The sequence below is a fragment of the Rattus rattus genome, chromosome 3 (genome assembly GCF_011064425.1).
Source record: "Rattus rattus isolate New Zealand chromosome 3, Rrattus_CSIRO_v1, whole genome shotgun sequence".
NCBI lineage: Eukaryota > Metazoa > Chordata > Mammalia > Rodentia > Muridae > Rattus > Rattus rattus.
The window spans coordinates 198,346,179-198,360,324 of NC_046156.1; the positions used below are offsets into that span (position 1 = coordinate 198,346,179).

The window sequence follows — 14,146 nt, forward strand, 5'->3', positions numbered from 1 at the left end:
TCTATGTATTTATTGTTATATATTCTTAGTTATATAATTATATATAATTTATACCTAGTTGTATATATTATACATAAATATATAATACTTATATTGTAAGTATTATACTTTATATATTATAATTTTTAATCCATCATGAAATTGGAAGTCAGGGCAGGAGCTCAAGGCAGAAAACTGGAAGCAGGAACTGAATGAAGTAGAAAGAAACGAACGCTGTTTACTGGCTTCCTACCACTGGCTTGCTCAGCTTGCTTTCGTGTACAACCCAGAGCTACCTGCCAGGGGTGGCACCACCCATGTGGACTGGGTCCCTACATCAAGGAATACCCCATAGACTTGTCCACAGGCCCACGGTAAAATGGGGTAGTTTTCAACTGAAGTTCCCTCTTTGTAAATGAACCCTGCTATGATAAAAAATATTCACAATAGGGGTCTGTTACTGAACTGGGAGCTCACCAGGTAGCTGGATTGGCTGGCCGTGAGCTTGACTTGGGATTGTGAAGAAGAGCTTGACAGTTTACTGCAGAGAGCGGTCTTTTTCTGTCTGTCCTTTCGGATGTACTGACTCTGAACATTTTTCTAGCCTAACTGTGTGATAAAGACCCCTGAGGTTACAGTTTCCATCATAAAGGAACTGAATCGGAGAGGCGTCCTTGCCAACGCTCTGGCAGGTCGGGATGAGAAGGAGATTACCCGGGTCCTTAACTTTTTGATAAGGTATGTTGCCTAGTGAGAGACACTTGTCTTTAGTTTGCTCTTCTGGTGGAAAGTGTTTGTTTTAGGGACTTTTTTCCTTTTTTTGAGGCTTACAAGATTGATTAAAAAGAAGTTTTGCTTTGCAGGAATCTGTCTCAGCCGAGATTTGCCCCCGTTTTGATTAACGCTGCTGAAATAATCATTGGTGAGTAGCTGTGAGCCGCAGACATTCACATGCGTGTAAAGGTTGGGGAGTCAGAGCTGCAGAGCTCAGGGGTGAGCATTTGTCCAGCGTGTCTAGGTCCCTGAGTTTGAGCTTCAGTACCTTAAAAAGAGAAGCGGGGGACCTGAAACCCAAAACCTAGAGGTGTAGGTGCAATTCAAATGTTGTAAAAGGATATGGTGGCAGACTTGAATTGACGGGATTAGGACAATTATACTTTAATCAGGAAAGTTTTCCCATGCACATCTCTAGGAGTGGATATGTCTGCTGAGTTTGTATAGAGGCCTTTGCTTGAAGTCTGTGCCTGCTGCCCACAGGATAGAAAGCAGCCTCCAGAAAGACTGAAAGCCCAACTGATGTTTACATAAAGCAAAAAAAAAAAACAAAACACCAAAAACAAACCCAACCCCACCTGAAAAACCACGCCCCCAGAAAAACTAGGAGGGTAAGGATGGAGGGTGGGCATAGGGTAAGCTAGGAATTTAAATGAGTAAAGGTAAGAAATAGTAAGTAAGGGAAGGGGGTTAGCTCAGTGGTAGAGCGCTTGCCTAGCAAGCTCAAGGCCCTGGGTTCGGTCCTCAGCTCCGGGGGAAAAAAAAGTAAGGGAAGCTATCGAGGGAAGAGGAACAAGCAGAGAGAAAGAGAGAGAGAGAGAGAGAGAGAGAGAGAGAGAGAGAGAGAGAGAGAGAGAGAGAGAGTGTGTGCTTAGGATGAAAGCTGGAAATAGGAGGAACAGAGTATGGTACAGCCAGGGCCACCTTGTCACCCGCTGGCATGGGGTGCTGTTGCCCGTGCACTTTTGTATGCAGTGTCTATCCTCAGGCTGCATGGTGAGCCAGAGGACCACCGTGCTGGACGGCACTTTACACGAGAGGTACTCTGCCAGTTCCAGTGTGGGTGTGGGAAACACCAAGTGGTTGGATTTCTGTCAAAAGTCTCTGGGGCTCTGAGAGTGTAGAGGGAGGTCAGTCAGGCCAAATGGACGTGTACTGCATCTGCACTGCCGGGGCGTCCCGGTGCTCTGGCCAGGTGGGCCTGCCGCAGCCCCTCACCATCAGATTCCCGTGCACTTGGTCTCTTACTTTCCCACTGAGGTAAAGGGGAGCCCACAGGGCTCCTCTGACCCAGTAGAGTGCAGAGGCCTCTGGGGCTTGGAAGTAAGACGCAGGCGCTCCGGCCTCCCTGACTGGAAGAGATCAGTAACACAAGGCGGTTCCTCCCCAGAACAAGCTAAGACATGCAGGGCCCAGTCTCCACCCTCTGCTTGCTGGTGAATCTCGGCTTTCCTTTTTTTTTCTAGAGTGCCCTGTTATGTAACTGCAGCTCACTGAGGCCATCCTTTTTTTCTCTTCCTTAAAGCCACAAGGAAGGGAATCGCCCAGTCTGCTTCTGAGGATGTGGGATAGGGTCCGACATTTCACTTATAATCTGAAGTTCAGTGTTTGGGTCGCGCTTGGTCCTGCCTGCAGTTTGCTGTCGTGTCCGTGGGGCGTCCTTCCTGCAGCCAGCACTGGATACTTTGTTTCCGGCTTGCTGGAGGTGGACCTCGGCGTCTGCCCTAATCTCTTTCCGTCTGTGTTCTGTAGACCCGCAGTTCTCTCCTTACCTGAAGGTCACCATTGAGCTCAGCTAGTGGTCTTGGGGCTGGGGTGCAGTTGTCTGCCAGGTCTCAGTGTATTTTTCTTTTATTTTACGGGTGCTGGGAATCAAGTTCAGATGTCACTGCTTGCAAAGCAAGCACTTTACCCACAGTCATCTCCTCAGCCCTCAGTTACCTAATTTTTAGCATGAAAATAAGACTCCCTGCCATTTATTTTGTATAATTATGTCTTTTCTTTTTTTAAATATTTGGAGACATTTGTTCTTTTAGTATTTAGAAAGTATACTGTTAGATACATGTACATATGATTTCTTATTTATTTTTATAGGATAGTTTAGGTATTTACATTTCAAATGTTATCCCCTTTCCCAGTTGCCCCCTCTCTCATACCCCCTCCCCCTTGTACTATGAGGATGCTCCCCCTCCTACCCACTCATTCCCACCTCAACACTCTGGCATCCCCTATACTGGGAAAACGAGCCTTCACAGGACCTAGGGCTTCTCCTATTGATGTCAGACAGTGCCATCCTCTGTTACATATTCAACTGGAGTCATGGGTCCCTCTATGTGCACTCATTGGTTGATGGTTTAGTCCCTGGGAACTCTGGGGGTATCTGGTTGGTTGACAGTGTTCTTCCTATGGGGTTGCAAGCCCCTTCAGCTCCTTCAATCCTTTCTCTAACTCCTCCATTGGGGTCCCATGCTCAGTCTGATGGTTAGCTGCAAGCATCCTCATCTGTATCAGTAGGGCTCTGGCAGAGCCTCTCAGGGGACATCCATATCAGGCTCCTGTCAGCAAACACTTCTTGGCATCAGCAATAGTGACTGGGTTTGGTGCTGCATATGGGATGGATCCCCAGGTGGGGCAGTCTCTGGATTTCCTCCAGTCTCTGCTCCACTCCTTGTCCCTGTATTTCCTCCTGTGAGTATTTTGTTTCCCCTTCTAAGAAGGACTGAAGCATCCACATTTCAAATGCATTTGATCAGGTGTATTGTTATGTTCCCCGTAAGTCACAAATTAATTATTAAAAGTACTGGTATTCAGTGTCTTAATATACTTTCTCTAAATACTGATTTCACTTGCAGAAAATGTTTCTAGTTAATATATTTCCTGTCCCCCTTTAGATATATATTTACCTGTGATTGGCCAGTCATCAGTAGTCGATAAAAAGTTTATAGTACTTCAAGGACTCGTAGAAAAAGAAATCGATTACCAAAGAGAACTCCTAGAAACCTTGGGGATGATGGACATGCTGTTTGCTACCATGACACGGAATGGCAGCGCCCCTGTGTCGGAGCACGTGCCTGCTGAACTCCCAGAGGAGAAGACAGAGTCGCCGAGGCAGCCCAGTGACACAGACAAGAACTCCTAACGGAAATTGTGTGACTGTGAATTACCAGGAAGAGGGCGGCTTCAGTACATTCAAAAGGATGATTGACAGAAGTTTGATGGAAGAGACTGGATTAACTAAAATTGGGGCATAAGTATCTGTTTCAAGATGTGGTTTTCCATGTATTGATTTCTTTTATTTTGTGTCGAAGACCTTAATTGTCTCGGTCACAGTGTCTGTTGACCTTGGATGAGTTGATACTGACCTTAATGGAGCCAAAACCTCAGCTGCTGTGGGGCCTTGTGGCCCTCTGGAGAGGGTTCCAAGCGGAGTCCTGCCAAGAGAACAACCTTGGTTTTGTGCTTTCTGCTTTTAGCCCGGGAAATATCAAGAACAGCAACAAGGAAACATCCTTCTCTGCCCTCCCTGCCCCAGGGAGCCTCCCCCTACCCCCTTGCTGGTGTCTTCGAAGTCTTGAGTCAAGTGCTTTCATCAGCTGCTTGTGGGACTGTCTTGTAAGTGTGGCACAACACTGGATATTGCCCCTGGAAGTGTGTTTAGGGTGTGATGAGTCTGTTTTGTCACCCCCAAATTGTGCCCACCACCAGTGTTTTCTTTAGCCTGGCCTATCCAGAGAGAACTGACTGAACCAGTTCCCGCCCCTCAGCCTGCTGCCTCCCTTCCGTCTTCACGGTGCTTCAACTGTCCTCTCCTCTATTGTGAAGGCCTTTTAGCCTGCACCTGTGTCTTAGAGTGTATCTGTATGTGTAACCCTTTGTAACGATTCTCTTTCTCTGCTTAACACTTCTCTCTTCTTCATTTTGTAGGTCAGATCAAACAGCAGCGAGTTTGTTTTGAAAATTTGTTTTTGAAAGTTCATTGTAAATTATATTTTTTTATAAAGACATTCTGCTCTTCTTGACTTTCTGGGGTGTATCAATTCCTGGTGGACAGTCAGTGGCGTTGACCAGTATCCTGACTGCATAGCCATCCCTTCCCTGCCTTCCTTCAGTGCCCCACTTAGGTTAATAATGTATCTGGTCATGGCATCTTGAGCTGAAGCAATCCTTAGGGGAAGATTTGTAATAATTCTGCTGCATAATCTCAGTTTTGTAATTTTAGGGTCCCTGCCCCCCGTTTGTTTTTTAGAATTTCTCTTTATAGGTTTGGCTGTCTTGGAAGTCGCTCTGTGACCAAGTTGGCTTTGAACTCAGAGATCCGTCTGCCTTTACCTCCCAAGCACAGGAATTAAAGGTGTGTGCCACCACCCGACTGAATTTAGGCTTTCTTAAAGCAAAAAGGGGATACATTTAAAATGTTCTGGTGTGGACACATGCTCAACAATAAGGGGTACAATGTCCTTTAGTGGGCTGAAGCGATTCCGAGATACGGTGGCTTGTGAGGAACCTGAGTTTGCTTCTTTGAGCAGTTCCAACATTAGTCAAAAACGAGAGGCTGTGCTTTTAGTTGAGAAGGCTGATTTACTTAAGTGAATCCTTTTAAATAACTCATCCGGTGTGCGGAGAGTTTGCACGAGCAGTTGTGAGTCTCCTGTGGGCCTGTGCAGCAGTTCTTGGTCCTCAGATCGTTTCATTCTGGCCACAGCTATCCAAGGGTTGAATCGTTCTCTCAGAACATTGAATTTAGTCATTCCATCCCCAAGCTACTGCCCTGGGCGGTTCCTGTGAGAGCCCTAACTACTCATTCCCTTTGTCAGACTTGAGAGTGCTGTGCTCCTGTAAAATTTATAGCAATTACAAGTCCTTATGTAACCCTGGCTGTCCTGGAACTCACTATGTAGACCAGTCTGGCTTCGAACTAACAGAGATCCACCTGCCTCCGAGCCTTCCAGGTGCTGGGAGTTAAAGGTGTGTACCACCACAGCTCAGGGCTTGTTTTTATATTCATTGAAACTTACTTGCTGTGTGAAGTGTTTTAACATAATGACATATTTCACTATGTAACGTTGGCCTTAAGAGTCAAATGCCTAATCAATTTTTAGACCTGTGGTTTTAACTTGGGAAGTATTTTCTATTTTACTATTGATGCAGAAATAATGAATTGTTGCTGAGAACTTAGTCATTTATGTTTAATTTATTATGTTAATTCAGATTTCAACATATGGAAAGGGTTGCTTGTTTCCAGTCAGATTTCCTACATGTCTGTGCTATTAACTTGCTGAAACAACTGATGTCAAATGGGGCCATTAGAAACTCTGTTGATTGAACGGAAATGAATTCTGTCAAATGCTAATTAAAGTCTCCCTTGAACATGATTATTAAAATGAAGTAGTTTCTCAGTGGGATACTTCCAAGGTAAATTTTTTTTTTAAAGTTTGAATATATCTTTAACAAATGACCATGAATAGTTTTTACCTTTGAGCAAAGCACCTCTGAGAAGCAGAAAAATATTTGCCAGCAGGTGGTGTCAAATGAATTTCTGTTCCTGTGGCCACAGTCGTCTGGGCCAGGGGTGGTCTACCTGACTCAGGCTATGTGTAGAAATCTGAATCTACAGTGAAACTCCTCATCGAGGACAGCAACTCTGGGTCTTAACCCCTCTAGCAAACCTCTGTCTCCAAAAACATTTACGTTACAGTTCATAACGTTAGCAAAATTGCAGTTATAAAGCAGCGATGAGAATAATTTTATGGTCGGGTCACCACGACATGAGCTGTGTTCATGGATAGAGCATTGGAAAGGGTGAGCACCTCTGCTCTAGGGAGGCTGGGATGCAAGGTTGGGGTTTTCAGCAGAGAAAGCTGCTGGTTTCCAGAATGCATCTTGGTATACAGAAAAAAATAAAGCCAGTGATGGTCATGCCTCACCAAATGGAAAATGGACTTAGATCCTGCCGATTCTCGACACCATCTTGTCTGTACTCCTCATTCATTTTACACACACACACACACACACACACACACACACACACACGTATGCACATGTATATGTGCATATATACACATATAAAGCCTATTATCTATATCCATCCATCCATCCATCTATCTATCTATCTATCTATCTATCTATCTATCTATCTATCTATCTATCTATCTATCTATCTATCTATCTATCTATCTTAGGTGGATGTGAATGGATTTTAAAACCAAATGACCGAAGACTTCCTGATCTTGAGACATGCAAATTCAGAGGTTATAGAAACGAACAAAATGGCCAACGGTCTTTACTCTTCCAGCTAACCTTGTGATTGAGGGAACACTGGAGTAAAGTATAAAGCGGGTCAGATGGCGCTGAATGATGTGGAGGACAGTCACGTGGAGCGGACTGAAATGTTTTTAACTAGTGTCATGGTTAGCTTCCCTTGTCAACTGGACACCTAGAGAAAGAACCTCAGTTGAGGAAATGTCTCCATTGGGTTGGCCCTTGGGCATGTCTACAGGGCATTTTCCTGATTATTAATTGATGTCGGAGGGCCCAGCCCACTGTGGGACCATCACTGAACAGGTGGGCCTACCTAGGGTGTGTGTGTGTGTGTGTGTGTGTGTGTGTGTGTGTGTGTGTGTGTGTGTGCGCGCATGTGTGTGTGTGTGCGCGCGTGTGTATGAAATGTAGCTTTGAGCTAGGGGGCAAGCCAGTAAGCTGTGTCCCTCCACCTCTGCTTTAGTTCTTGGTTTCCCTTGATGCACTGTAACCGGTGAGCCGAATAAACCCTTTCCTCCCTAAATTGGTTTGGTCAATATTTTCTCACAGCATGGGAAACAAACCAGAGCAGCTGGCATTGAAGGCTTCCAGGTGGTCCAAAGTCATTACAGAAAGCATGGTGAGATTCATCCAAAGGCGTGACTGATGGCACACTGGCCTCTGCCTAAGTGAATTGAGGTCAGTTGAATTTTGGTTTACATACTAGAGATTGTGCTAGAAACATTGAAGGTGTTGGGAATTTTTTTTTTTTTTTAAGGAGATTGGCATATACAATTATGGAAGCTAAGTCTAACACAGGCTTGCCTAACAAACCAGATAATAAGGAAGTTTGGTAGTGGGGCTCAGTCTGAGTCAAAAATTATTTAGAAGCAAGCCCAAAGTCAGCACTAAAATTTTCAGTCTGATATCCAAAGACAAGAGAAGGGTCAGCTAATGAGGTGGGGACTCTTGTTTTTGTCCTTCTGTTCTTCCCTGACCTTGAGCCAATTGGAGGACACCTGTCCCCACGGATGAGTTCTTACAGGGATTCAAATTCTAGTTTCTTCTGGAATTGACCTGCCTGGTGCCTCCGCGTGCAGCTTGTGTACACACTTTAGCATTCTGTTTATTTATCTCAATCCCTGAGACCCTGGGGTTAGGACAACATTGGTTATCACCTTCAGCATTGGAACACTGGGCAGTCTCTGTTCACTGGAGGTTTCTTATGCCGAACACAGTCTAAGAGGTCTCACCTATGTTGGGAACAAGCAAAAGAAACGTTTTCTAAGCAATACCATTTCATTTTCAGACTCTATTTAATCACAGGAGAAACTAAATTCCCCAGGCCTCAGGGGAGCTGGGACTTCCCTATGGCTGAACAGCTTCTGATGTAAACAGTTGAACAGTTATCTGGGTCCAGCCATCTCAGGGAGAACGTCTCCATCTTGCTGGCAGGGTCAAACAAGTTCATGTTCTCAGGACCAGGAATGACCACCCGCCCCCCGTCTCCAAATGCTTTCTTAATCGTCGGTTAACGGGTAAGGAACATAGAAATTGCTGATATCTAGAGCAAGGTGCATAAGTTATAAAAATGTATAACCAGTCACCTGTTCTGCTCTAATTAATTAATTACATGTGGCTGGCCTGCTTCTTTGTCCCTTATCACTCAGCTCTGCACTGACATCTAGGAGAATGAATTAAGGACCTTGAAGCCAGGTGCCCTGGGTACAGCCCAGTCTCCAACAGGTACTTCCTTGCTTAACCCAGTGTCAAAATACAATTGGACATCACTGCACATCTCCCCACCTCCCCTTGCTTGTCTTCCCACCCTTAAAAAATGTCGCCCAGTCTTGCCTCAGGGACTCAGTTCAGATCCCGAACTGGCCGACTCCGAGTGCTCAGAAAATAAAGTTTTCATTTTTAAGTTTCCATCTCTGAAGTGAGTTTCCTTGGCTTCCACCCCAATCCTTGGCCAAAGTTAATTAATCTTTTTCAAACTTACTAGAGTTTTCTTTTTTAATTAACAAGGTAATTTTGAACAGGCAATTCATGTATAAGACACAAGGTCCTAAGGTTCATGGTGGCCAGTGATGACCCTGTCATCCCTTCCCCTAGCTATCTGGAGGCATTTACAAACAAGTGCTTAAGATTGTATTTATTTTATGTGAGCACACTGTAGCAGTCTTCAGACACACCAGAAGAGGGTATCGGATCCCATCACAGATGGTTGTGAGCTACCATGGTTGCTGAGAATTGAACTCAGGACCTCTGGAAGAGCGGTCAGTGTTCTTAACCCCTGAGCCATCTCTCCAGCCCCCATAAACAGGTATTTACGTGTGTATGTTTCTGCAAGGCCGGAGATGTTTAGTCCATACATAGATTCTCTACTATGGAGTTTCCCCAATGTGCCCGAGAAGGACAACATATAATGACGTCTTTGTTGTTTAAAAGTGTAATGACACAGCTGTGGTTCTAGATCAGTCCTCACAGAGCTGCCTTTATGAAATATACTCAATAATTTCCCAATAATATAAATGGGGACATACCGAAAAGGAAAACCTGTCTTCCAGATAGAGACTTGTTTTGTGCTTCCAAAGAGACATAACTCATAGTTCAATATTGTATGAGACTAGGGAGCCTCAGAAATAACCAGAAAGGTTGGTGTGGACTCCAGACTGAATCTGGAAAAGGGTATGTGGTAGAGGGGACTCCAAATCTGGGGCTGAAGAACCAGGAGTTTAATGCCCAGGGAGAAGAATGAGAAATTGCCTTGCCTGTGTCTTTTCTAGGTCATCTGATTGAAATGCTAATGTCCTCAGAGAACCCTGCGGACACACCTGCGCTAATGTAATTTGGGTTTCTTTTAGTTGGGCTGACATCTCCTGTTAACCACAACAGAGCAGTACCTGTTTCCTGTGTGTCTAAGTGTCATGGAGCTGGGAAGCTAATGCGGGTAAGGATTGATTTAATATAGGGGACTAGGTCATCCTGAACTCATCAAAGGGTTGGAATGGAGCCACGGCTGGCTCAAGAGCACAGCTCCAGAAAGCAAAAGGCTGTGACTTCCGCAAGCTAGAGAATAGACCCTGGGTGGCTTAGTCACTGTCACCTCTCAGTTTCCGTCTCTTATCTTGTGGACAACAACAGGCAGAAAGCTGGCTTTCCTCACCCCTGCCCTCCTAGGCAGGTGTCAGCACACGGTACTAAGTTTCTCACAGCAAATTACCTAACAAAGGCAACTTAAGGAAGGATTTATTTTAGCCAGTGGTGTAAGGGAACAGTCTGTCAGGGTAAGGGAAACATGATGCAGGAGTGTCTCCAGAGTGTGAGGAAGCTGCTCACATAGGCCCACAGTCACAGAGATGCATACTGGTGCTCAAATGCCCCACCTTCATCAGAGGAAATATCACTTTTCCTGAAACCTACACACACACACACACACACACACACACACAGAGTGTTTAATATTTCACAGAGCACTGGGTAATCTAGATAGAGCAGGTAATACTGGTATCTAGTTCTGTACACGATGACACTTGGGTGACAGTTTAGGTGATGTGTCCAAAGTCATACAATTTGTTAGTGGCAAATTTGGATTTGAGCTCAAGTGTCCAGCTTTAAAGGTGCACCTTTCCAAGCAGTGAAGGAATACCGTCTTATATTCTGTAAACATGTTCACTTCCGTATTCTTTTTTTTTTTTTTCCGGAGCTGAGGACTGAACCCAGGGCCTTGCGCTTGCTACCCCAACCCCTCACTTCCGTATTCTTAACGTTTTCCTAATACATCTCTGGTGCTTTATAACCACGGGCTGAGTGAATGGTTACTTGGTGCTGCTTTGCAAAGAAACATTGTATTTAGAGCTTATAATGTAACATTGATAGAGCTTTCATTTCTCTATGAGATCCAACTCAAACAGAAATCCTTTCTGGACGTTGTTCTCACAGCCTGTTAATCAGAAGACATTGAAATGGTGTCGCAACTCACCATTAGTCCACAAGAGGGCGGTGTTACTTAGAAAAGCGTGAGAAACCAGCCCCTGCCTTCTCTCAAGTTCTCAGAAAGAACACAAGGCTTTTTGCGTTTGCTTACTGCTATGCTGACCAAGTAGATTTAAAGAATAGATGTAGTTATTAGGAGATTATAACAAGAAATATAGAAACAAATCTAACCAAGGATCTATTTAAAAAGATTAAACTCATCAACCACATAGAATAATGGGAGGAACGTGAGCTAACCTTGGGAAATTTCCTATGGGCTCCGTTTCCACATCTGCCAGATGGGGCAAACGTGGCCTCCCCTGAAGCCTTGCTGGGAAAAAGGGTGTGGTGACACAGAAAACATCACTGTTTTTGTTTTCTTTTCGTTTGTTTGCTTTTTGTTTGAGCTTCTTCTTAGCTTATCTAATTACTAACATTATTTGGTAAGAATTAAATTATTAAATTCAAGTGTTTTATATATGTATATATATTATCTAGTATGTGACAGTATTTATACATATATAAACTCTGTGTGTGTGTGTGAGAGAGAGAGAGAGAGAGAGAGAGAGAGAGAGAGAGAGAGAGAGAGGCATATACCAGGCAAGGACTCTAGCATTGAGCTATTTATCTAGCTCTTATGGATATTTCCTGAATAAGTGAGGCATATGAAGTGGCAAAATAGCTGTATAACTGATCTGAGATCAACTGAAGTAACAAGAAAGTACCCGGTATACATATACAAATGAGAAGAAAGCAAGAGGGTGGCTTTCCCTAGGTCACTGGTGTTATGGTAGGAAATTTGATGACACTTGTCTCCGTCAATTTTCTCAACACTCTGACCTGGGTGAAGGAGTGTACGGGGGTGGGGGGTGGGGAGGCAGGAAGAATTTATTTTGGCCCATGAGTTCAGAGCGTACACTCTTGCCGTGGCACGGAAGATGCAGGGCCGCAGACAGATCTGCCAGGATAGCTGCGGAGTGTGCTGCTGGGAGTCCTCACAACACGACCAGCCAGGACACAGAGACCATGAACCAGCAACTGGAGCCATAGCCCTCAAGACACCCCCCCCGACCCCCAATGAACCACTTCCACCAGCTAGGGCCCTCATACCAAAAGTTCCATAGCTTCATTGTTGGCTTCCCGACTAGTCTGCTAGACTCCTCCTAGCAACAGTTACGTCATCACCTGCCGCCATTACTACTCTCTCATGCTGCTGCTGGTCGCGGGTGGCCTGGCAGTGTATAACAGGACTGCTCGCTGTCCCCTCTCCTCCCTTCCTGTCCTCTCCCATCCCCTCAGTTCTCACTCTTTCTCTCTCTGTGCTCCCCATGTGTTCCGGCCAGCCTCTCTTTCTTTCTGTCCTTCTCTGTCCCGCTTTCTCTGCCTTCATGCTCTCCCAGCTTCTACCCCTTCTCTAGGTCCCCACTCCCCTTCCTTCCCCAACAATAAACCAACAATGGGCCTATCGCGTACCTACCCCCTTACCCCCCACCTCACCATCGCCACATTATATTTCATAATACTCATAAAGCCGTGCCAGTATCTGTGGCGCAGGTGTCAAAACACATGAGCCTCTGGGGAATGTTTTCGATTCAAACTTTACTGATATTGCCTTCATCTTCAAACATTTATTAATTCAAATTTCCCCTATTCAAATTAATCGCATTAGCTTGGTAGATACAATAGCTTTATTGTTCCAAGAGTTAAACGCATAAGCTATGCTAATGTAGTGAGCTTGGCAAACTCCTATAAACATGGCTGTAAGGCATTGCCTTTTCTAAACCATCACCACCCATTGAAAGCAAATTATTAAATTCAAGTGTTTTATATATGTATATATATTATATAGTATGTGACAGTATTTATACATATATAAACTCTGTGTGTGTATGTGTGTGTGTGTGTGTGTGTGAGAGAGAGAGAGAGAGAGAGAGAGAGAGAGAGAGAGAGAGAGGCATATACCGTCCCCTGTCTTAGTATGGAATTATAGGCGGGCTGCCATAACCATCTGGCATCCGTGGGGGTTATGGGAATTGGAACTTCAGTTTTCTTGCCTGTGTGGCAAGTATTTTAATATATATCTTAATATATTTATATTATTTAATATATATTAAGATATATTTTATAACATATTATATATATTTAATATACATGACTCCACATATATGTATGTAATCTGAGAGTACAGTATAAGTAGGAGTCGTCTAGGAGACACATTATTCACTGTTCATGTGCATATATATTTGATCTACTAGATTCAAACAAATAGGAAATTGGAACAGACCATTGACTGGGCAGATTTCTGGAAGGTGACATGAGAAACTATGGAAACTATGGATATAAGTGGTTTTTTTTTTCTGGTAAAGGAGTCATTAAGTTTTTTAAAATTAAAATACAATTACATATTTTACCCCTTCCCTGTCTTCTAACCTTTTCCCTGTCTTCTTCTACCAAACCCTCCTTCTCAGATTCATGGCCTCTTTTTCTTTAATTATTACTGTTCCATACACATGTATAAATATATAAACATGACATGATCATATACTCGTATATGGGCGTGATTTCAGGGCTAACCATTTGGTATTGGATAAGCAGTCAGGGAGCTCATTCCTGGGAAAAACGAATCCTCCTCCTCTCAGACGTAGTTAGTTGCATGTAGGGGTTTGTTGTTGTTGTTGTTGTTTGTTTGCTTGTTTTTTTTCTAAAGCTGGGTCCTGCGAGATTCCCCTCTCCCACATCCACATGTCTATTGGTGTGGTCTTGGTTAGCAGCAATGTTGTTAAGGTATCATAGGTACTGGGGTTTGAATGGGAATGGCTCTCATAGACTCACATGTCTGAATGCTTGATCCCTAGTGGGTGCGTCTGTTCTGCAAGGATTAGGAGGTGTGGCCTTGTTGGAGGAGGTGTGTCACTGGAGGTGGGCTTGAGGTTTCCATTCCCAGTTAGTGCTCTCCGCCTGCTTGCTTGTAACCCGTTAGAGATGCTCACTCTCAGGAGTTCCTGCTGCCCTGCCTTTGCTACGGCTCCACCACATCAACTCTAACCCTCTGGAACTGTAAGCCCGTTAGACGACTTCTTTTTGCAAGTTGTCTCGATCAGGCATTTTATTACAGCAATAGAAAAGTAACTAGGACAATGAATGGGCGAAGCTTTTCTGTCATTTCCAGGAGACACCA

The 14,146-nt window shown here is 44.3% G+C and overlaps 1 protein-coding gene across 1 annotated transcript in view; it reads left to right on the top strand.

Annotated features, from left to right (window-relative positions):
- Positions 1–6,688, top strand: part of Utp15 (UTP15 small subunit processome component) — an 18,350-nt gene extending 11,662 nt beyond the window's left edge. Inside the window, exons 11-13 of the mRNA XM_032898996.1 lie at positions 584–717; positions 843–901; positions 3,645–6,688. Coding sequence (XP_032754887.1) covers positions 584–717; positions 843–901; positions 3,645–3,892 — 441 coding nt within the window. The 3' untranslated portion in view covers positions 3,893–6,688. The remainder of the gene's footprint in view (positions 1–583; positions 718–842; positions 902–3,644) is intronic.
- The last annotated feature ends 7,458 nt before the right edge of the window (positions 6,689–14,146 follow it).